Genomic DNA, 22,442 nt, shown 5'->3' on the forward strand with positions numbered 1-22,442 from the left:
TTGTCTAATGTGTGTTCACTTTGTTTGGCTGCGTGCAGATCATCCAGGACCGGGTGCTGGAGCACGGCTCCAGGAGCAGCCTGATGTGGAACAGTCACCCTGGGGGACTGTTTGCCCTTCCGCAGTACTCTGGATACCTGGGAGACTTCCCTTTCTACTACGCCACACTGGGTCAGTAACACACACACACACACACACACACACACACACACACACTAACACACAGTACAAAGTGCGGTTACATAACAACAATCACATCCCTTCACACCAGTGAAGAAATGAACTGCTCCATAACGGTTGATCACAAAAGTTTCTCACCATCCATCACCCTGCGGCCAAATATTTTGTCACAGTGTTTTGTAGGGGAAGCCAGTTTGTGCAGATGTTAGTGCAGCTGTGATTGTGTGTTTGGACCTTGTCCGGGCAGCAGAATTATGGCCTTTACCCCCCGATCGACTGCTCTCCTCCAATGGCTGTATCTCGCCGCAAATTCAGTGGAGGAATGGGCCTTTGACGGATGTTTGTATTAGTCCTGCTGACACACCAATCCGTCCATCATTGGTTTTTGAGTCAGCACTGTTACTGCTGCTGCTGCAGCGCAGCCAATTCCTCCTGCTACGGTTCAGCAGCGCCGAGTTCTCCCCTGCCACATGTCTGTGACCCGGGAGCCTCTCCATCCCTCACTTCTTCACTCCATCATCATCCAGCGCTGCCAGGGCACCGCAAACATCCACACGCACGTTCCTGCGCACGCAGACGGGCACGGTGCAAACGTATAAGCTCAGTTGATGGAGCACCCAGGTTGGAGCGCTGATATTTAAATGGATGGGCGCGGTGACAGGCGTGGATTACTGCGCCACGCCAGGTTCGTCAATGAGGAAGCAATTAAACACGGATGAGTTTCCAGGAGACAAGGCTGCAAGTGTCTGATGGGTTTACACACACACACACACACACACACACACACACACACACACACACACACACACATACACACGCACACACACACTTTATATTAACACTCGAAGACTCACGGCAGGAGCAGTGGTTGTTTCTGTTGCTTCAGTTAAATGAAAGTTTTATTCAGAAGCTGAAAGGAGCTGGATTTTGGGGAGATTTTGTGATGAAAAGAAGAGTTTAGAATAATAAAAGACTCATAACAGTGTAACTCACTTTATTAGGGACACTTATAACTTTCTGAATAAAGTTGCAACTGAATTTGAGGAAACTTTAAATAAAAGTGCTCCAGCACATTTAATATACATGGAATAAAGATCTTGTGGGTGCAGGAAAACATAAGGAACATTTTCAAGTACATGCAAAATCTAGATTCAGCTGCAGGCTCCTGGTTTTGTTCATTGTCTGATTATGAGCTTGTTCCAAATGTATTTATATCTCAGGTGTTTAAAAAACTCTGCAGACTCTTTACTTTTTCATTACAAATCACCAGCTCCAACTTTTCCAACTACTCCTCCTCACAGAGGTTGCTCAGCGGCGTAAAGGAGACTCGTCTAATGCGATCTCCTCGGCGCCACGCTTTGTTGCTTTGGGTTAGATTAGATTTAAATTAGGAAAAGTTGAACGTCCTCTATGATCCGTCTTGCTCAATATCTTATTTCCTGCTCATTTTCAGCCTCAATTAGTCTTTTCTCACATCAAGTCAGACCGAATTTAAAGTCACATCAGCAGTTAGTCGTCTGCTCGCCGGGCTGCAGATCCAGCTGAGGAGTTTACAAAATGAAATATATCCAGTGATCAAGAGATTTGACATTTTCAAAAAACGTTGTTGAATATTTTAAGACCGGCTTGAAACACCTACATCCCTGACATTTAAATCATCTATATTTTTGAACGGCTGACAGACTCATTGCGAGAAACATCTCTCACTGAAAATAGATGTGAGGAGTTTGGAATCAGCGCCTGCAGTTCTCGTCTGGCTTTATTCTGTTCAAAGAGCCTGATGCTTAAACGGGCGGCTGACAGTCGGCTCGCCGTGTTCCAGCCGCCGTCACTTCCTGGATGTGTTTAAAAAGAAATGCTTTAATAATGATTGTTGTGTCTGTCGTTGTGTTTCAGGCATTAAACCGTACCCCAAGTTCACAGCGGTCATCCACGCCGTCTCCCCACTGGTGTCCCAGTCCCAGCCCATACTCAAGCTCCTGGCATCTGTGGCCAAGTCCCAGTATTGTGCACAGGTAAAGCGCATGTGTGTGTGTATTTATGTGTGTGTTTTGTTTTGAATACCCCGGTGGGGACCCATGGGATTACATGTCACTGTGGGGACAGATATTGAGGTATTAGAGTGTAAACTAATAGAGCCCGATCCAAGCCACATGTTTTCCCCAATTACAGACATGTTTAATATAAAAAATCAAGTATATAGCTTCTCAAATTCTTTGTTAGGTATTGACACTTGCTTTTAGGGTTAGAAAAAGGTTTAGGTACAGTCTTACCTCTTTAACCCTAAAAACATGTGGGTATTCCTGCCATATAGAAGCAATTGACTCCCTTCTCATCGCCAGAACAGGAGTTTCCCTTTTACGTTCATGATCGACATCCTGAACACACTGATAACCGAGGTGCTCTCTCACACCGCTGTCTCATCAGCTTAGCGTGTTCACCGGGTGTCATGTTCCCAACTCTGCTGATCGGAGCCAATTAAAACCTTTTTCATTCGACCTGGGAGTGAGAGCTGATGTTATCTGTTCAGATTACAGACAGAAGCCAGGTGTGAGCGGGTGTTAGTGGGTTTATTTTTTTGACCAGTTGAAAACCAGCTCTAGAAATCACTAGTTGTGATGGTTAAGAATCTTCACAGTCCTCCACTGATCTCCGCCTTGTTTTCCAAACCTGCAGCACATTATTCTGCTCATACGGCTGTTTTATGATCACATTTTCAAACCAGAGTAACAATAAAGCTCATCTTCCATCCTGTGTGTGTGTGTGTGTGTGTGTGTGTGTGTGTGTGTGTGTGTGTGTGTGTGTGTGTGTGTGTGTGTGTGTGTGTGTGTGTGTGTGTGTGTGTGTGTGTGTGTGTGTGTGTGTGTGTGTGTGTGTGTGTTAACTGTGGGGGATTGAATTAGAGCGACATTTTGCCGCGGTGCTACATCTGTCCCTTCAGGACAGCTGGAGATGCTGTGTATTGATTCCCCAGCTTGCTCCTTACCAGTGCGGGAAATGAAATGGAATTTCCTCCCCGATGGCTGTTTGTGTGTGTGTGTGTGTGTCTTTGTTTGTTCATTTGTTTGGCCAGCAGAGAGTATGAGTAAGCGAGTTTGTATTTTGTGTAGGAGTGATGTATTTCCGTGTGAGTGTCGTGTTTGGACATCCAGTTGTGTGATCGCGTGTGTGAACGGGAATAATGTGGTGATGTATGTGCATGTGTGTTTAATGTGGGCGGGATGTTTGTGCATGTTTGTATTATGTGTCTGTGGTTGTTTATGTGTGTACATGTGTGTGTACATATCCCTGTTGTTTGAACATTTCTGTGTCGGTATGATGATCCCATCCTGATACTTGTCTGAAATATATTGTTATAAAAGAAAATTTCTTAAATTGTAACAGGACACAGGATCTCCCATAATGCAATTCAGTACCACCATCTGTTTATTTATTTTTTTTCCTTTCCTGCCTCACAAATGTTCACATCTTACCACGGAAGCTGGAAAAGCTTCTCCACATTAGTTATTTAACTGTTTTCACAGACTGAGTGGTTCTTCTCATCACTATTAAACTGACTTTACAGTGTAGAAAAATGGTGGCCTGCCCCTTTAAATCTTCACCACACACACACACACACACACACACACAATGACTTGAGCTAAATGAAAAGCAGCTTAAAATCCAGCAAACATATTTTAACTTTTCAGTTTATTATATAACAAAGAATCTTCACTAAAGATGCAAATTAGCTGATATGGAGCCCACATGGACAGAAACATGAAATGAAAACCATGTGACACTGTTGAAAGCTGCAGGCAACAAGCAAGCAAGTGGACATTTTATAGTTAATCTATAATTAAATATAGAGTGATAGAGAGATAGATGGATAGATAGAGAGATAGAGAGATAGACAGATAGATAGACAGATAGATAGATAGATAGATAGATAGATCGATCGATGGATCGAAAGAAAGCAGGATTGTGCAAATGGGAATGTTTACGAGGCTAATATTTATGAGTGTGTGCTCAAAATGACAGCACCAAATAAAAATCTGGCTCTAGTGAATTTGAATGTGGTTTCATTAGAGGACTGTTGGGCCTGGCCGGAGCTATTCGCTCTGCTCCTAGTTCCAGCTGTGCCAGGAACATATTTCAGTGGATAAGTATCGAGGGCTGATATCCAGCTGTACGTCTCAGGGGGAAAACCAAACCATCGGCTCACAAATAATCCAGAAAACACTCTTCCTCACAGCAGCAGGCTGGATGAGGGGAAATCTGCACCGTCTTATTTTTCAAAGACGCTCTTTTGTGTTTGCAGCCTTCAGTTCCTGCACAAAGTGGAGATCCAGGTACAGCAGGCAGGGAGGTTTATTCCTCATTGTACAGACAAGAGGAGATGGAAGGGGGGGGGGTTTAGAGCGGATGACGAAAGGGAGAGGGATATAAATAAATGAATGGAAGAGAGAGAATGAAAGAACACGGAGGGCGGAGGAGGCTAAATTGGACGCAAGAAAGCTTTTGAGGCGCATTCTGACACTGGCCCTCCTGCTGCGTGTGTGTGCACGAGCATCTCGAGAGGAGCGTTTCCTTTCCACTCGTGCTGCACACACACATATCAACAGTTACTCCACCACACACACACACACACACACACAATGGCTCCGTCAGCCCCCGGAGAGGGCTGGTGAGCTGACAGAGACACCATCTGTCTTTCTAATCAAACAGGAATAGAAGCATGTATTGGAATAACGTGTTCCTCAGCTGTGAGTGTAGATGTGTGTACCTGTTGTGATCCTACAATGACAAATACTCTTTTGGCCCAGGCTCAGCCTCATTTTTTTGTTTTGTGTTTTATCTTTGTTCGGACAATGAGAGGATGAATGTGCATTTCGAGGTGTACGTCGTTCCGTTCAGCCTCCTCGTCCTCAGTGTCTCTCTCTCACACAAACAGCTGCTGCCGTCACATGGGAACGCGGTAACACAGACATCCAAATGGCTCCCGGCTCGTAATTTGGCAGGTCCAGTCAGGGTGCAGAGTCCCCGAGGGGCCGAGCCGCTGTGTGTGACGCGGTTAATGTCAAAATAATGTGAGACTTTATTGATCCCTGCAGGGAAATTCCTCTGGTTCGCTTCCATCAGGGACGTCGGGAGCAGAATCTGTCTCCTGTACAGTGGGACAGGGATGGATCAGTTTCTTCTGACTACAGGACTCTCTCTGTTTACTTATCACCAGCCAGGAATCAATTACTAACTCGTTTTAAAAGGAGAATCATGTAACAAGTTTCCTACATTTGCAACAATTTTTCAAATGAGGACTAATTAGTAAGTTTAACTGGAATGGTCCTTAGTAGAGAGCAAGGTCCATTAGTCCCCTTATCCTATTTGGATCTGCACCAAATCGCAAACGCTCATAAATATCAGCCCCCTAAACATGCCAGATTTTTTTTTAAAATCAAGTCCCTTTAATTATTAAAGCTTCGCGCCGCCTCTCATGTTCGATACAGCTGTGATTGGACGATTGTGTTTTCCTGGGGACGGAAAGCGGCACCTAAACTACATCCGATCTAAGATGCATGAGAAGAGCAGGCTGTGTAACGGGTATAAGGTCAGACAGGAGTCGTGTGTGTGTGTGTGTGTGTGTGTGTGTGTGTGTGTGTGTGTGTGTGTGTGTGTGTGTGTGTGTGTGTGTGTGTGTGTGTGTGTGTGTGTGTGTGTGTGTTTCTCATCAAACATTGATGAAGGCTGCTGCCGCTGTGCAGTGGGAACTTCATGTGACATTTCCATGTCGACTGAGTGGAAGTCACATGGTGTGTGTGTGTGTGTGTGTCCTCGTGTAAAACATCATCTGATTAGAGACGGAGGGAGGAGAGCTGGAGAATGTGTTCGGCCACATGTTGTATCATGGTTACAAATACAAGCCGATGGTTTACGGACTGAATCCCACAAACCGTTCTAGAAGCATAATTGAATTTTTTATCACTTTCGTTGCCCTTCCGGCTCTTTACCAGCCGGTAATAAGGTGACATTTGTGGCCCCGGGGCCACGTAAATGTCACATGTTCTGTGGGTTGATTCAGCAGCAAGCTGAGCGTCTGTGAGCTGCGAGCTGTTTTGCTTGGAGGAAATCAAATCAGCTGCGACGCAGGTAACAAGACCTTTGTGTTTCCTCCTTACAGATCATTGTCCTGTGGAACTGTGACAAGCCTCTCCCCGCCAAGCAGCGCTGGCCCGCCACCTCAGTGCCCGTCATCGTCATCGAGGGGGAGAATAAGGTGAGAGACGCAGCACGGGCACTCGTCCGCTCAGGTCCTGACATGAACTGTGGGGAAAATTGGGTCCAGACATTTTCCCTTTGAGTCAGACAGATATTTGTTTGTTCTTAAGCGAGATTACTCAAAACCAAGTGAAGGGATTATAACAGAACCTGGTGGACGATTGCAGGAGGGATCAGGGAAGACCACTTGGGCCTTGGAGGAGCTTTTGGGCTCTACTTTGTGCCATTGTAGTTTGTTTTTTTTCAGTTTTCTGTCTGTCAAAAGTTGGAAATGTCATCAACACACCCACTGTTTACCGAGAAACATTCTCCCGCTGTGTTCTCACGGACTCACTCTGACATTTTGCTTGAGGGTTGGCAGTAAAAGTTCCAGAAAATGTCCGGTAGCAACTGATTTGGACATTTACGTTCTCACGTGCATCCCCCTCTGGATCATTTCAGCTAAACGTTTGTCTGAAAATGACCTCAGAGGTGTGACATCACTATCACTTGTCATGAGGCCTCTCCTCTTGTACGTGCTCTCAGACTGTAAAGCTACTGTATCTCTGCACATTCTGCTCAGTCTCAGAGTTTCTGGCAGTTAATGGGTTTCGATTTGTGCTGCACTGATTCCATTAAAGGACATTTTGTGTGGTTTTAATTAAAGCTCAGTAATGGGAATAATATACTCTGGGAAAAAAGCGTGACTGAGAGGCTAATGCATATTGTTAGGAAAGATAAGGAGGCAGTAATCTAAGTGCATATGCACGGTTGCATTTATTTATTATGTCAGCGTATTTACTGCTGTTTGTTCTTAATGTTAATCGTATAAATATCTAATTAAGTGAAGAAAGTGACAAAAAATCTCTCAGGAGAAATAATTTGCAGTTGAGTTGTGATATTCACAACAAATAAACCCGGCAGACGACTTTCATTAGTTTGAGGTTTAGTTTTATCCTAATGGTTTTAACTTATGATCCTAACATCATCTTCTGCAGCCATTTCAAAACCCATAATTACTAAATCTATACTTAAATGTGTGTGTTACACGGAGGCAGCGAAAACTCAGTCTCATTACTTAGCTGATTACTTCTTCAATAAATGGATTGTTTGGTCTGTAAGATGAAAATAATGACATGGAACCAAAGGTGAAGCCTCTAAATGGCTTATGTTGCTGGACCAGTGCTCAGATATTTGTTTCACGGTGACAAGAAACGGAGAAAAGCAGCAAATAGGAGATTAAAGTGTGAACAAAGGTGTAAGTGTGACTCAAAGCTTCGGGAAAAAACTGTGATGTGTGTCTCAGTTTCAGTTTCTGTCAGTTAACCCTTCATCCACACAGACACGGAGCCCTGAGCGACGAGCGCGCCTCACTGGCATTTATTATGACAGCCTTATTAGCTCTTTACGCTCAAGTCTCTGGCCTGTGAAGAGGCGTCTGTGTTTTCTCTGACTTCCCCGTGACCCTCGTCTCTCACGGGTCAAAGGTCAGATGTGGACGCACAGGCTGATCCGAGTCGGTTCGACAATTTCCAAGCTCACGTTTGAGGTTTTGTTTTTGAAGGAGGAGGACTCATCTGTATTCCGACACATCAGACTTCTCCTCTCGCTCGTGACGACTTAACTTCACCTGCCAATCAGAGGAAGTGGTTTTCACATCAGTGTCAGTCACCCGGCGGTGGGCCGGGTTCATGGTTTACCTCTCCCTGTGGCTCCGAGTGGTTTCCTCCGAGCTGTCAGTCAGAGCAGTCGGCCTCCGTGTCGCCTCGTGTCCGTGAAAAGCGAGCGGAACAGGCTTAGTGGTCTGATGTGTGTGTGTGGGTGTGTGTGTGTGTGTTTGTGTGTGTGTTTGTGTGTGTGTGTGTGTGTGTGTACCAGGCAGCCTGTGGTTTGTTGTGGTTGCGGCGGGTTCTGTGTTTACCGTGGCGAGCCGAGCTGTGTTCCTCTACCCCACAGAGGGAGCGAGAGAGAGAAAATGTTTTCATTTTTCCTGCCTCTTTATTCCTCTCTCTCTCTCTCTCTCTCTCTCTCTCTCTCTCTCTCTCTCTCTCTCTCGCTCGCTCGCAGATGTGTTTCTTTATCATTTCATTTTCCCTCCCCTTGAAATTATGAACATTTCTCATTTTTAATTTATTCAGTCAAGAGTTCAGTTTTGTTTTCTGTGAATTTAGTTTCCAAACTGAAAAGTCAAAATTCCTATTCCTCTAAGCTGCCAATAAAACCTGCTTTAAAAATTAGAGACATAACAACAGTCTGGTTAAATGTAGTAAGACTCATGACAATATACATATCTGTGTGTAGGCATACAGCAGTTTGAGATTAATGTTTATTATGTAGGCACACGTCTGTTTTAACTTAATAAATGTTTATTAAAACGATAGATGTTTTTAAAGATCTCCGGAGGAAGAAATCAACATGTTAACATTTTTAGCATTTTTGCCTTTGGTCTTTTTTTTTTAATGGGATTTGTTGACAACACAAAACACATAAAACAACACAAATCTTCTCTTTGAACCAACACTCGTCTCTTCTTCCCTCTGTCATCCGTCCTCTCTGTCTGCGGCACAGTCGCCCAATAAAAAGAAATGCTCTCCGCCTGTAGTCACAAACCCAGCAGTGTTTAACATGGTTCACTGTGGCTGGTGGTCCTGCTCCCGTCCTCCCTCCCTCCCTCCCTCCCTCCTCCCTCCCTCCCTCCTTCCCTCCCTCCCCCCCCGGCTCCGGAGCTGCTGTCCCTTCCAGAGGAGGTGAAGTGCTGCAGGCGGATTCCTGCTGTAAGAGCTCACATTCCTGGAGAGCACCAGGAAGCCCCGGGCTAATGTGTCGCACTTGGAACATTACAAACCATCTGGGGCTTTAAAACACCGGCCTCTCGTCCTCTCTCCCTCTCTCTCCCCCGTTTGTCTCTCTGTGACTCTCACCCACACCTGCCTCCTGTCGTCTCCTCTATTCTCCATTACACATTCTGCTGGTAAACAAGTGGAAAACACTGAGTGGAGAGATTGTTTTGTTCCTCTCTTAATGCCCGCAGGACATTACAACAGTAATGATGAGAGGGGAGGGTATCTCCTCTCATTTCCCCCTCGCCTGTAAACACAACTGTCACTCACACGCCGCGGCCTTCTCTCCCCGTCAGAATATGAGCGACAGTCGAAGCTGCTGTCGTTGCCTGTGGAGTCAGCTTTAACAGCCGTGCCGGGGCTGCGCTGTGTGTGGGAACAAAGGTGGAGACACAGAGCACCTATAGAAAGACAGACCGTGTCCCATCTGAAGCCGTTATGACTGTGTTCAGGCTGCTGTGGTTTGTATCGGCCTGTTATCAAATTGTTTGGTTACATGGATTTAAAAGAAAGATGGACGACGCATCTCCACTTCCAAAAAAATAAAATGAAGCCCAAATATCCTGGATGCTGCCATTTAGAGCCAGAATCTCTACTGAGGAGCTGCAGTACCAAGGTGTCGCCACAGAGTCAGTCTGTTGTCTGTGGTTGGGCCCTTTTAACAAGTGGGAAAACGTGTTGTTTCCTCCTGCCAGTGGGTGGCGCTCTAACTTTATTTGAATGGTGGCATGTAGATCAAACATGCATCATCCATGAGGGATCATCAAGGTCTTAACGAGTTCCTGAGCCAGTTTGAAGTGGATGTGGTCAACCTGCTTTGAGATATAAAAAGAAGTATAAGAATTGTAAGAATTACCTTAAAGAATTTTCTTCTTTAATATCTGTTTTCTGTCGCTAATATAGCAACAGTCAATGTTTTACTAAACTGAATTCAAACACCATCTTTTTACGATTCCAAACTAACTTTGGTCTGTCGATAAAAACGCAATTTGAAGACGTCACAACAAAGGAACAAAGTCCCGATGGATGTTTTTTTTTTCTCCACACTTCTATGACGTCGTTCACAGCGAAGTGTGATGAAGGTTAGAACCGGTCACGGTGCGGTGAGAGATAACCGGCTTCACACAGCTCGTCGGCGAAGTCGCGTGTTCTCGTATCTTTCTCGGCCGTGTGTCGCTGCCCTCGGCGGCAGGAGAGAAGAAGACCTGTGGAGAGGGAGGTCACCCTGCTGCACACAGTCCCAGGTGTTTAGAGAGAATCTATATGTGATGTATTTTCAGTGCAGGTGATGGTGTTTTAAAAATAACAAGTACGCTAGCAGAGGTCTGACCTTAAGATCTGTGCTGAATAACTGTGTGTGTGTGTTTACATCCATTAAAGCTTTGTATGCATCAGAAGTGTGTGGGAGGTTGACCTCGAGCACAATCCAGTTTACGATGCACTCGCTCTTCGTCAACGCGAAAGCTGCCGTTTTTTAGGTTTGTTTCTTCTCTCATCCGAGCGTCTTTCGTCTCGGCAGCACACCGAAGACTTCCTGTTTGTAAAGAGACAGGACGTTCATCCCTCCGCCCACCGGGCCCCCGGCCACCGACGCTCTCTCCACGCTTCCACAAAATGTTCAAGGACTGTCATGTATTATACAGTTTGGTTTCATCCACCATTAAATATACATTCTGTTTTTCGACAGCGGAGGAGAAAATATAAGTCAATTTGTGCCGAGGTGTCTGTCTGCGTCTGTGTGTTGATCTAAAACAGACAACTCTGTATCAGCCTTCCATCACAGCTGAGGAACAACAGGGAGCAGTAAAGAGCAGGATATTGTCTTTCCCCCTCCTGCTCTGTGAGCTGCTGGTTGTTGACGGTGTGGCTGCTTGTTGTCTCCCCGGAATCCCGACGGATTTGCAAGGAGACATAAAAAATGCATCCAGTTGACAGTCGAAGCAAAAAGAGGTTTTTGTCGGCAAATCTCTCGATTCACCGGCGGCTCTTCTCTCCAGCTGGAGAACATAAGATGCGAGTGGTGGAGCTCCGCCTTCACGCATCGGTGATCAATATTCTACTGAAATACTTTTTTGTGAAAGGATCACACGCAGCGACCTCCTCAGCTCGACTGTTTTAGCCTCTTTCAGCTCGTTGTTTTGGTTTCCAAGTCTTTGCTGATTTTGGATTCACTCTCTTCGCACCTTTTTAAAAGGAGCACTATAAATCATCTGTATCCTTCCAGCTTAGCATCAAAGCCAAAGTTGGCAACTAGCTTGTGAACATGGTGGAACATGTCAACGAGTAAAAGATTTCATTGTAATGTCGATATCTTTATTGTTAGGCGCTAGTGTACAGCTTGTTTCTGCCGCCCCCCCCCCCAAGGGGCCACATTGCAGGCTTAAAAAGAAAACCGCAAACTGAACAGAAGCAGCTTTTGAGTCAACATGAAAAAGATGATTTTATAATGAATCCTGCTCCATCATGTTCAGTGGAAGCTGTCGTCTGTGTGATTCAACATCTCCACACTGAGAGTAAAAAAAAAAAAAAAAGAAGAAACGGAACGTCAAAGATTTGATTTGATAACAGAAGCTTTACGCTCCACGTTCGCTCCTTCAGCCACGTTAACGTGAACCATCCAACCACATGATCATTGATTAACGCTGTTTGAAGAAGGGAATCCGACTGTTTTTCGTTTCATATTACGCGTCTGCCGACATGTTTTTTAACCCCTGTCCGCTCTGTGTCTCCCCCTGCAGGTGATGAGCAGCCGCTTCTTGCCCTATGAGACCATAGTGACCGACGCAGTCCTCAGCCTGGATGAAGACACAGTGTTGTCCACCACAGAGGTATCGTTTAATAGAACATCTTCCTCTTCTGTCTCAGGAGTTTTATTGTCTTGAGACAAAACAAAGTTCCAAATGCAACTCTCTGATTCTATTATCTATTTCTCTTTGTCCCTGAAGTTTTTAAGTTTTCGCTCTGCAGCTTGACTCTCAAATCACTTGAGCCTGTAGCTTTTCCATCTTTTTCTCATCTGGCCGTCTTTCTTCCTCTCTCTCACCTTCTCTGTCCATCTTCTACCTCCATTTGTTTGTAATCACGCTCCTTCTCTCCGATCCCCTGTTCGAGAGCAGCCCTGTTATGGACATATTTGTTCCACATGCTGTCGGGATTGTTGCTGGGGTTTTTATTTTTTTCCCGGGGACAGGTTTTGGCGCGGCACCGTGGGAAGCCAGATGCCGCTTTGAACAGTGTTGAGTTAGATCCCATAAAGGCTGTTTGTGCCGAGGATCAGGATGGCGAGGCAGAGGTGGCAGTGAAGGGGAATCCCAGCTCCGAACAAAGGAAAAATCTAATCTACCCGTTTTTCTCCGATACAGACAATTTAGTCATGAACCCAAAAAACAATTCCCATAAGTGTTGGAGGCCAGTGCGAGATAATTTAGCCAAAAATGATTTCTGAACAGTCTCCTCATCGTTTCACCTTTTCCATTCATTTAAAAGTTGACTTTCGTATCGTTGTTCATTGCCTTCCACCGAGAAGAAAATCTATTCTGTTGTTCTTCCTCACACTTGAAGTAATATCCGTGTTGAATTGGAACTTCGGTAGAATTACCCCGTTTCCTTTTGACTTATAATATCATTCCACTATCTTCCTTCTTAAAGAAAAAACAGTCGCAGCTCTTCTTCTTCTTCTTCTTCTTTTCCTTTGGGACAAATAATCCTGGCAGAAGGAGCAGATCAAAAATGATGTTGATTATGTTTAATGGTGGATTCCGAGTGAAGTGTTCGTTAATACAAACAGCCTCTCAGTGTATTATAGTGTTGAACTGTGTGGTGTAATGTTTGCGGAGCCGCTGAGGCCTTTGTGATGTTTTCTTCCACTTATTTGATTGAACGCTTTGATCGCAGCCACAGAAGTTTGCTGCAGGCAGCTGCTTAGGAAACACGGCTTTGTGTTTGATGAGGTTTTGCCTCTGTTGTGTTTTCACTAAAGTGTGTTTGAGTGTGCACTTCCTTTGTTGGTTCTCCCTGTAATCACTTTATTCTTCTCTCCTTTCCGTCTTTTTATACACAATACCAACTATAAATAGATGCAGTTAACTCAAACATTACGTATTTATCTCAATTTCATTTGTCCGCGTTTTCTCCTCCGGAGAATCGACACAAGTTTTATCCTGTTTGTTGTTGAGTTTACAAATGTTTTTCATTTTGGAGTTCTTCTTTGACACAGGCAGGGCACGTTAGGTTGTTTTTAAACACTGATATAAACAGTTTACAAGTTGTAACTAAAAGCCTGATTGAAGGTTTATTTCATTCATTGGTGAATACTTTGTTTAAACCTTTAAAGAGAACAAACTCCCTCCGGTTTGTGTTTGTTTGTATTTGTTCGTAGTGAAATTATAAACGTGGGAAAATCATTAATGAGTTATCGTGTGTTTAGGTGAAATAGCACACGTGGTTCAGATACTTTTAGGCAACACTACGTTATATTGCGTTACAATAATCCTCTTATGAAGTATATTTGTAGTTTTCATATTTCCTCATGTTTTAAATTGCATGTTTACTTTTACAGATGTTTTCATTCTCTAATCCTGAAGCTCTATGAATCAAGCCACTATAATTTATAAACCTGTTTTACAAACGGTTGGAAAGTGTTGCCCGTCATCCATCTAATAACTGTTATTATCCACATAGAGTAAAGTCGACCTCTTCCTCTGCACAGGTGGACTTTGCCTTCACTGTCTGGCAGAGTTTTCCGGAGCGAATCGTGGGTTACCCTGCACGCAGCCACTTCTGGGACGGCAACAAGGAGCGCTGGGGCTACACGTCCAAATGGACCAACGACTACTCGATGGTGCTGACCGGGGCGGCCATCTACCACCGGTACGACACCATGCACACAGATCATCCTCTCAGAGTTCTGTGCGTCTGTTTACCTCCGTGTGAAATATCTGCGTCGACAGAGTCAAACCCTCTGTTTTTGCCTCCTGTTCCGTTCCGCTCCCGTTAGAACGGGATCACAGCTCCGCTCGACTCTCCAGTGTTCGCTTGTCTTTCTTTTGATGCAGCACTTTGATGCAGTGATCTGTAGATTATGAAAGTAGGTGTGATGTTCGCCGTGGCACAGCCTCAGGAAACGGTGTTTGTTTCTTACCGGGTACGTTTCATCCAAAATGTCAATTTGTCAGCCGCGCCGTGTTCCTGCGTTTAGCGGAACTACAGCCCTGTCAGCTTTAATACGGCCTCACTCAGCCGTGATGGGATCGGCCCATTAATCTGACGGCAGCCAATCGCTGCAGCCCAACGCTTAATCGCTTTCAATACGTCCGTCGTTCAATCCATTCGGCGACTTGAGGAATGAGTCAGTTAGTGAATTGAGTTTCATCCAATGACTTCAATCTGAAACGTTAAGGTGTCTAAAATTTGGGATACGTTTAAAGTAAGTTGCACAGGTTGTTTTTGTGTGTAGCCGTCTTTAAAAGTCTGATGTTTTAAGGTATTAATCTGGAGTACGGCTGCATCTGACTGGTTTTTATCCCAAACATCCAAAATCCATAGATATTTTTTAAATATTAAGTGCAAAAAGAAGAAAAGTGGAAATATTTGGTGTCTTTTATTTACATTTGATTATTTAAATAGCTGCTAATTCACTTCTGACTGATTAATCATGTGATTGTTTAATCTCCAATCTTGAAAATACTATATTTATCTTCAGTGAAAATGTTTTTTCTTGGGTAGAAATATGAGTTTCCAAAAATCGGGAAAAAACTTTTTTATCTTATCACAGATGTTTTTAAAAAGTGAGTCCTCGCGGAAACTTGGTGCATAAACAAACTTCTCCTGGAAATGAGATTTTAGTCCTTTCACCTTTTGTTTTTTGCTTATCTTCTGTTTTGGGTCCCAAGTAAACACAGGGATATATTTGAAGTTTTGCATATGAACATGATTAATCTCCTGTTTGCAAATTTTGTGGACAAAAACAAAACTTTGTCTCCAAATACCACAACCCTCATAGTGAAATATCTTCCTGTCAGTTTGTCCTCTCTCCTCTGACTCCTGCGTGTGTCTTCTCCTGCAGGTATTATCACCATCTGTACACCAGCTACTTGCCCACCAGTCTGAAGAGCATGGTGGACCAGCTGGCGAACTGTGAGGACATCCTGATGAACTTTCTGGTCTCTGCCGTCACCAAGCTGCCGCCCATCAAGGTCACACAGAAGAAGCAGTACAAGGAGACCATGATGGGACAGGTGAGCGTCTCCAGAAACTCATTTTATGATTATTATTTAGCTGACAAAAGGGAAAGTAGAGAAATGAGTTCTGCATTAAACCGGATCCCCGGAGAACGAATCTTTTCACAGAATATTACAGTCGCCTATTTGATTTTCTTCTGCTTTTTATAAATATATATGCAGTGATTCAGGCTGAAACCGGTGTTTGTTTACTTCCCCGTCGTGTGTGTCGTGGCCTTTTCAGCTGAAGTGAACTCTTGCAGCTCTGAGAACAGCATGAATTATTCTCTTGAAGTTCCTTTGTGCGACCCCGTGGGTAAACACGACAAGTTACTAACAGCAGAGAAACAAAAACACAGGAAGGAGTCGTGTCAGTCTTAAAGCCTCGCGATCGCTATTCAGCTTCCAGCCTCGGCAAATAGAGAAAGTGAGCCAGCTGATGATTTATTGAGAAACGTAAATGTCACTAATGCTTTTCTCTTGTCTCGGTGGCTGATGTAAGATTATGAATGGAGATGTCACGTCTTTCTCATGTATTTTAAATGTCTCCTGCATCATGATCTAAAGAAGTAGATGAGCTCAAGTAACCTTCTCTTTACTCCACCGTAAAACATTAAGAATGTGTTAGTTAAGATTAATTTTGGAGTTGATGGTAAAGTGTTAAATTGTTGATATTTAGGCCGTTGTTTTCTAGAGATTTTTAAGGGCTGACACCAATATTAGGAAATAAAGATTTCCAGATACTGATATATTAGCTATTATGTGTTTATGATTCCCAAGATGTCGTGATCAAACCCTTTTGGACTAAAAAATACGAGTGAGGTTTGATATTTTAACTATAAACTTTATTATAAATAAAAGAAAGGTACACCCAAATACATATAACTTGAACATCTTTTCTGCACTAAAATAAAAGTTTTTATATCGACCTTTATCTGCAAACACAGAAATCAGTATCTTGATTTTTATTTTAAATGGTGGTTACGATCGTAAACTGTAGAAACACAGCAACTTATAATCCTATCTGTGCGTTTATTTCCTTCATAAACACGAATAAAATCAACAATCGTTCTCCTTTAACCCTGAAACTGCAGAAACAACCTCTGGGAGACGATTAGAGAATCACTGAATCACTGATTATTCCTAATATATCGACAACATGACACTAAAACTCTTCTTCTCCTGTCTTCTCCTCCTCTTCTTCACGCCCACCAGTCCTCGAGGGCTTCTCGCTGGGCCGACCCGGACCACTTCGCCCAGCGGCAGACCTGCATGAACAAGTTCGCCAGCTGGTTTGGCGCCATGCCGCTGGTCCACTCCCAGATGAGACTGGACCCCGTCCTGTTCAAGGACCAGGTCTCCATCCTCCGCAAGAAATACAGGGACATCGAGCGGCTCTGACAGGACCGGCGCCCCCTGGGGGGAGACCCCACGCAGGGGGAGGCGCGAGAGACTGACTCAGTGGAGGGTAGAAGCGGTCGGACTATAGCAGGATGGACGGGGAGCGACTCGGCTCTGTCTTCCACTCAGCACATTGCCAATGACCACGGCGCCGCGGCTGCCAGGACTTGACGCGGAAAGGGACGAACAGGAAACAAGCAGATGGTGTTTGGATTTGAAAAACACAAACAAAAAAAAAACACAAACACGGACCGACAAAGAGGAAGTACACAAACCGATGGACAAGCCAAACAGTGCTGTATGTTTCACACGCGTGCAAACACCCGGCACACACACTACTGACGACGACAACCAACTGAATAGAGTATTTTTTTTGTACAACATGAACAAGGGCGACATTGACTCTCCTGCTCTTTCGGCACATGTACAGGACGGTAGAAGAGGGAAGGCGTTCACCATCGCAAAACCACACCCACCCCCGCAAATCCTACTGGTCGCCCCTAGCAACCCCCCGGTCACCTGCATCAACATATAATACTGGACTCGCTATCAATTCCCCGGTTTTCTCGCCTGGGAAACCCTGTTCTTCACTTGATTTAACGTCATCTCGCTCAGTATCACTGTTCTTTTTCCTTCGCTGAGAGGTTTCGAATCGGAGCGTCATCAGTTTTTAATATTTTCAAGGCAGTAAATGTTTCACTGCTGGTCTTCACAGCCGTTCTCTTCTGATATTCTGATTCTCGGCTGTCGACACACGTCCTCGGGCCTCGAGTCTGAAAACATCCTGTCTGTCTTATCTGTGGCTCGGGCCTTGATCTGATGATACGGCTTTTATAATCCTCTATCTGCTTCTCTGTTATCGCTCAGATAAGTTAGAGAAACATCTCGTTTCATATCCCATTTTCCTCTCGGACTCGTACCCATGGCAGTTGTACTTTTCTTATCTGTTTTTGTCCACTTTCATCATCTTTTATTTCCCCCCTTCAAACTCTGTAGTTTCACTCTTCTCTCTGTGCATGTATGTATGTATGTGTGTGTGAGTGAGTGAATGTGTGTGTGTCTGTGTGCGTGTTGTGTGCACAGAGCCTTGAGAAGTTGACTCATCCAACCATAAGCTCCGGCAGAGAACATTTTCCCTCCGTTGGAATGAGCGAAGTGAACATTTCTGGATGAAATGGAGCAGAACGCTGCGTGCGAACACAGACCTGCTCTCGGAGAAGCAACATTTCAGACCGTCGCCGGGTCTTTAGCGTTTCACGGCGGCGCTGGTAGAGAGAGTTTTAACGCTGAGCGCATCAGTGCCATTCTGACATCCGGGGTCTGCCTTTAAAAATTGTTTATTGCACATCACGTCGCCCACATCCGAGGCCTGGACGCTCTCCTGGTTAAACATTCTAGTCTCCTCTTCCCCCCCCCGCCTCGTCGTGACATATCAGAGAAGCTCAGAGCCATTAAATTGACAAAAGGTTTTCGCCTCCATTTGTCAGACAGAGATATGTTTGGGCTTCAATTAGGTAAAGCTATTTCATTTGGAGAGCAGCTTTATTCCCGGAGGACAAGCTGTTGATGAAACGCTCTTAACAACATGGACCATTGTGTTGTGAAAGCAGTGACCCGTGAATATGACCTCCTGGTTAATGCTAGCCTCGGGAGGACGGCTTGTTTTTTTAAATCTCCCCCTCCTAAAACACCCTTCAATTCATTGGTGCTTTCCTTTTATTTATAAGCGTCGCTTGCATTTCGTCGTCAAACCGCCTGACATTTTGCACCTTAGATGTCCTCAGCGATATCGGATCAGATCAAAAAGTCTCGACGTTTTTTTAATTGAACATTTCAAAGAGAGAGAGCGAACGGCTGCTCCGAGCACGTTCACTGTTAGTGGCCTTTTCTGTGAGGCAGACATTCAGCATCGACGTCTCAGCCAAAGCTTTTAACCAGCGTGAGCGCGTTCATCGGTGATGTTCGTCCACATCGTCAATATCAGAGTCACCGTTTCAACGAGCGTTTTATTTTTTGATTTCTTTTTGTAAAATGTGTTGTCAAGCCTTTGCAGTGTTAACAGAGGTAACGCTCGTGCTTTTGTGTCCAAATACTGTCACAGGTTCACATATCACATCACATGTTTGTATTTACATTCTGGGAAAATTTTATTTACGTATTTTTCTTTTTGCCAGCAGAGATTTATCATCTGTTTTAAGTTTCCGATCATCTACACGATCTGATTCTGGGGGAAAAAAAACGTTCTGCATCTGGTCCCGATTTCAGCTTCACAGAACCATATTGTTTGAATCCATATCGAGCCTTTTTATGTCTGATTGTTGAATCACTGTTGTTGATCATCTCAAAAGAACCACATCCCCCAGCTTTGCAAAATTTAAAACACACACACACACACACACCATCCATTTCAAATCCCCGCGACTCTCAGCACTGTACATAGACATATTTATTTTTTGAAAGAAAGAAAAAAAAAGACTGTACGATATGAGACGCCGTGGCGAGAACATACGACTGATCCTGCATTGCTGAGGGGAGTTAATGGTATTTATTCATTTTTATTTTCGTCACGCTGTGCACATGGATCCACACAGATGCCGACACACAACTCATGTTACGTTTCACTCGGCATTGGTTTTTCCAGGGGAAACGTCCACCACGCTCGCCTCACTCCCCCCCCCGAGTCGCAGAATCGAGGAGTTCTAACTCCCGAAAAGATTTGCACACGCCACTGATCTAGAATTGGATCGGTCCGCACCATGTTGGCTCTCCCCGGGAGTCAAATTGCAAAGTCCCAATAAAGACTACGCCAACTGAAACATGGAAAATAATAAGCAGCTGGGTCCCCTTCACCAGATGGAAACATTTTTAGACTCTGCTCTAACATCTCCCCCATGCTTCACAATAATGGGTCTGGGGCTGTGACACAGTCGTATTTAAATTGCCTCTTTCACAGCTTGAGTTTCAGTTCAGATAACTTGGCAACAGAAAGTGTCCCATCTTTCCGCTGGCGTGCTGCACAGTGCATCACCAAGTAGAGTGAGTTGGGCCGCAGGGGGGGAAAACCTCTGCAGCCACTTTAAACGCCTGCCATTTGATCAGGAGGAACATTATGCAAGTTATCATTCTCCAGCGCCGACGCAGGGTTTAACCCAAAAACGTTCCTCGCTGTCGGTGTTTCTAGCGACGGCTGCATTTGTTCTGGAAACCAGCGTGTTCTTGATTTGTGCCTTTTTATCAACATTTGAGTTCTGGACGTGCACGAGCGCGGTGTGTGTGTGTCGCGGACTGTTTCCAGTAGACGGGCGGCGGTAGCACCACGTGCAGGGGCCCCGGGGGCGGCCCCGCCTTCATACACTGGATGAGACACGGCTTCCATTCTCTGATTATAGACGCCCCCCTTTTCATCTTTGTGTTTGGACACTGTTGCTAAGGCGACCACGCATGACCACTTCCCGTTGGGGATTATTTATCAGTGATTGGCTGCATCACATTAGCAGTCGGCAGTAATATCTGTTGATCTGTGCGGACTGCCCGATGCCTTCTCCTCCCTCCTACCTTGTAATTAACAGAAGACTTTTATAGAGGTCACAAATGAAATAGATAAATGCCAATTTTGTAAGAATGATTTATAAAAAAATAAACTCATATTTGATGATAACCTGCTTCTGTTTTTGTCCTTTTATAAACAGGCTGTTTTTTACTTTAACAATGAAAAAGTGTTGATTATATTGCACAGATATTGTTTGTTTTCTGGTGTGAAATTTGTTTGCTGCAGTTTATTCAAACCGAACAATCCTGGATTATTAATTATTCATTCCTGATGAACCTTTCACAACAATTTCAAAACGATGCTCAACTATTTCTTTTAGAAAATTCATTTTAAAACGTGATGGAAGTAGCTTATTAACACCTACTTAAACTTAAATATCCATATCTATTTTTAAGACCTTTTCAGACCCAAAATTTATATTATTATTACATTTTAGACTCCCTGCGGAAACTCTGATCTTGAAACGACACGAACCAGATGAAACATCGCTGCTGAGTTGAAGGTTTTGCCGCAAATCTCAAAATTTGGTCAGGAGCAAGCAAATAGTGGAAGAGTTGAGCCAAATAAACTGAAGGTTTTTTTATTTCATTTTCTCCAGTAATCAGTCTCTTCACCTACATGAACTGTGAGAGTGAAGAAGACAGACAATTTTAAAAGTTGCTTAAAATCCTTCACAGATATAATCCAGAAATAAATTACAGAATACTTCACTTAAGTGTCTTTCCCAAACGAAAAGTTGATGTGTATTAGTGTGTGTTCTTGCATAAGTGTTGACATCAGAGTGTCACCCTGCACACTTGCTTAATCATATGCAACTGTGTGTGTGTGTGTGTGTGTGTGTGTTGCGTGCGTGCGTGAACAAGCAGTCAGCCCCTGACCTCAGCTGAATGAGAACACACTGCATTTATAATAATAGTGTGGCGATGCTGCGCCGCCCTCGGAGATACAGTATAATACCCGGCCCTGTATTAGACCACCGAGGAGGGTTTATTAGTCACAGCATTGATTTTTCCTCTCTGCTCTGCTGAAAGCCTCCTCGCTGCCTCCGTCCTTCAGTGTCTCCCGCGAGGACAAAATCCTCATAACAGCTCAGGTACGACCCCGACGTCGCCCTGAATTATTAAAAGCACCCCGATCAGACGCTGGTTTTCTCATACGTGACCTCATAGTGGTGTCATGTGACTGCGCGCGCAACATAGACCGTATGTAAAGATGGCCGACATGACAGCGACCAAAAAGTGACGCCAAATCAGCTCGACTGCCCCCTGGTGGCATAAGCCCCGTCTCCTCCATGTTAGTGGATGGAGCATGGACCACATTAAAGTTAAATATTTTTTCCTCAATGATTGTTTCTGTCATTTACGTTGGTTCTTAGAACACTGATGTTTTTTTCAAGTGTAACTTTGGTTTTGATTTGTTATTTGATGCATGTTTATTTACAGTTTACAGTGAGTCCCCAGGATTTAGCTCACGTGTGGAATGAAGCTCTTTGTGAATTCAACACTTTAAGTTGTGACGTGTAATTTCTGTTTCCAGGTCTGATCGCTACTGTTTTTAAAAGTTAAAATACAAACCACAAACCAAAAGCTCCTCCACGTCGAATTAACTGGATTTGTATTTTTTTTAAAGTCCATAATTATCAAGAATCTTGACAGTAGGAATAGGAAATAAGTAAAAGAAAAAAAGTAGGAAATAGGCGTCAAGGAGAACTCGCACTGACGCAATTTTGATCATGTTTTTTAGGTTTTAGAAATCAAACATTTCATCTACTTTCACAAATCTAAGAGCATCTTTTATCTGTGTTAACACTTAGTGAAGCTCCTGAGCTGTTCCAACATGTGAGGAGTTGCCAGGAGATGTTGTTCACTAATTACAACAAGCTCATTTAAAAAAAAAAAAAACAGCACTGGCAAAGAAAACACAAATTAATTATCTTCTGAGGGATGAAAACAAAAGTGGATGTTCTCACCTCATAAACCAACCGTGACCTTCACAGCCTCACAGACACCAGGAGGGAAA

The 22,442-nt window shown here is 44.1% G+C and overlaps 1 protein-coding gene across 1 annotated transcript in view; it reads left to right on the top strand.

Annotated features, from left to right (window-relative positions):
• ext1b (exostosin glycosyltransferase 1b) overlaps positions 1–20,531 on the top strand; it is a 106,586-nt gene extending 86,055 nt beyond the window's left edge. Inside the window, exons 5-11 of the mRNA XM_035182760.2 lie at positions 39–171; positions 2,077–2,195; positions 6,338–6,433; positions 11,993–12,082; positions 13,963–14,123; positions 15,319–15,490; positions 16,688–20,531. Coding sequence (XP_035038651.1) covers positions 39–171; positions 2,077–2,195; positions 6,338–6,433; positions 11,993–12,082; positions 13,963–14,123; positions 15,319–15,490; positions 16,688–16,873 — 957 coding nt within the window. The 3' untranslated portion in view covers positions 16,874–20,531. The remainder of the gene's footprint in view (positions 1–38; positions 172–2,076; positions 2,196–6,337; positions 6,434–11,992; positions 12,083–13,962; positions 14,124–15,318; positions 15,491–16,687) is intronic.
• Positions 20,532–22,442: the final 1,911 nt, after the last annotated feature.

This window comes from Hippoglossus stenolepis, chromosome 17, assembly GCF_022539355.2.
Source record: "Hippoglossus stenolepis isolate QCI-W04-F060 chromosome 17, HSTE1.2, whole genome shotgun sequence".
Taxonomy (NCBI): Eukaryota; Metazoa; Chordata; class Actinopteri; order Pleuronectiformes; family Pleuronectidae; genus Hippoglossus; species Hippoglossus stenolepis.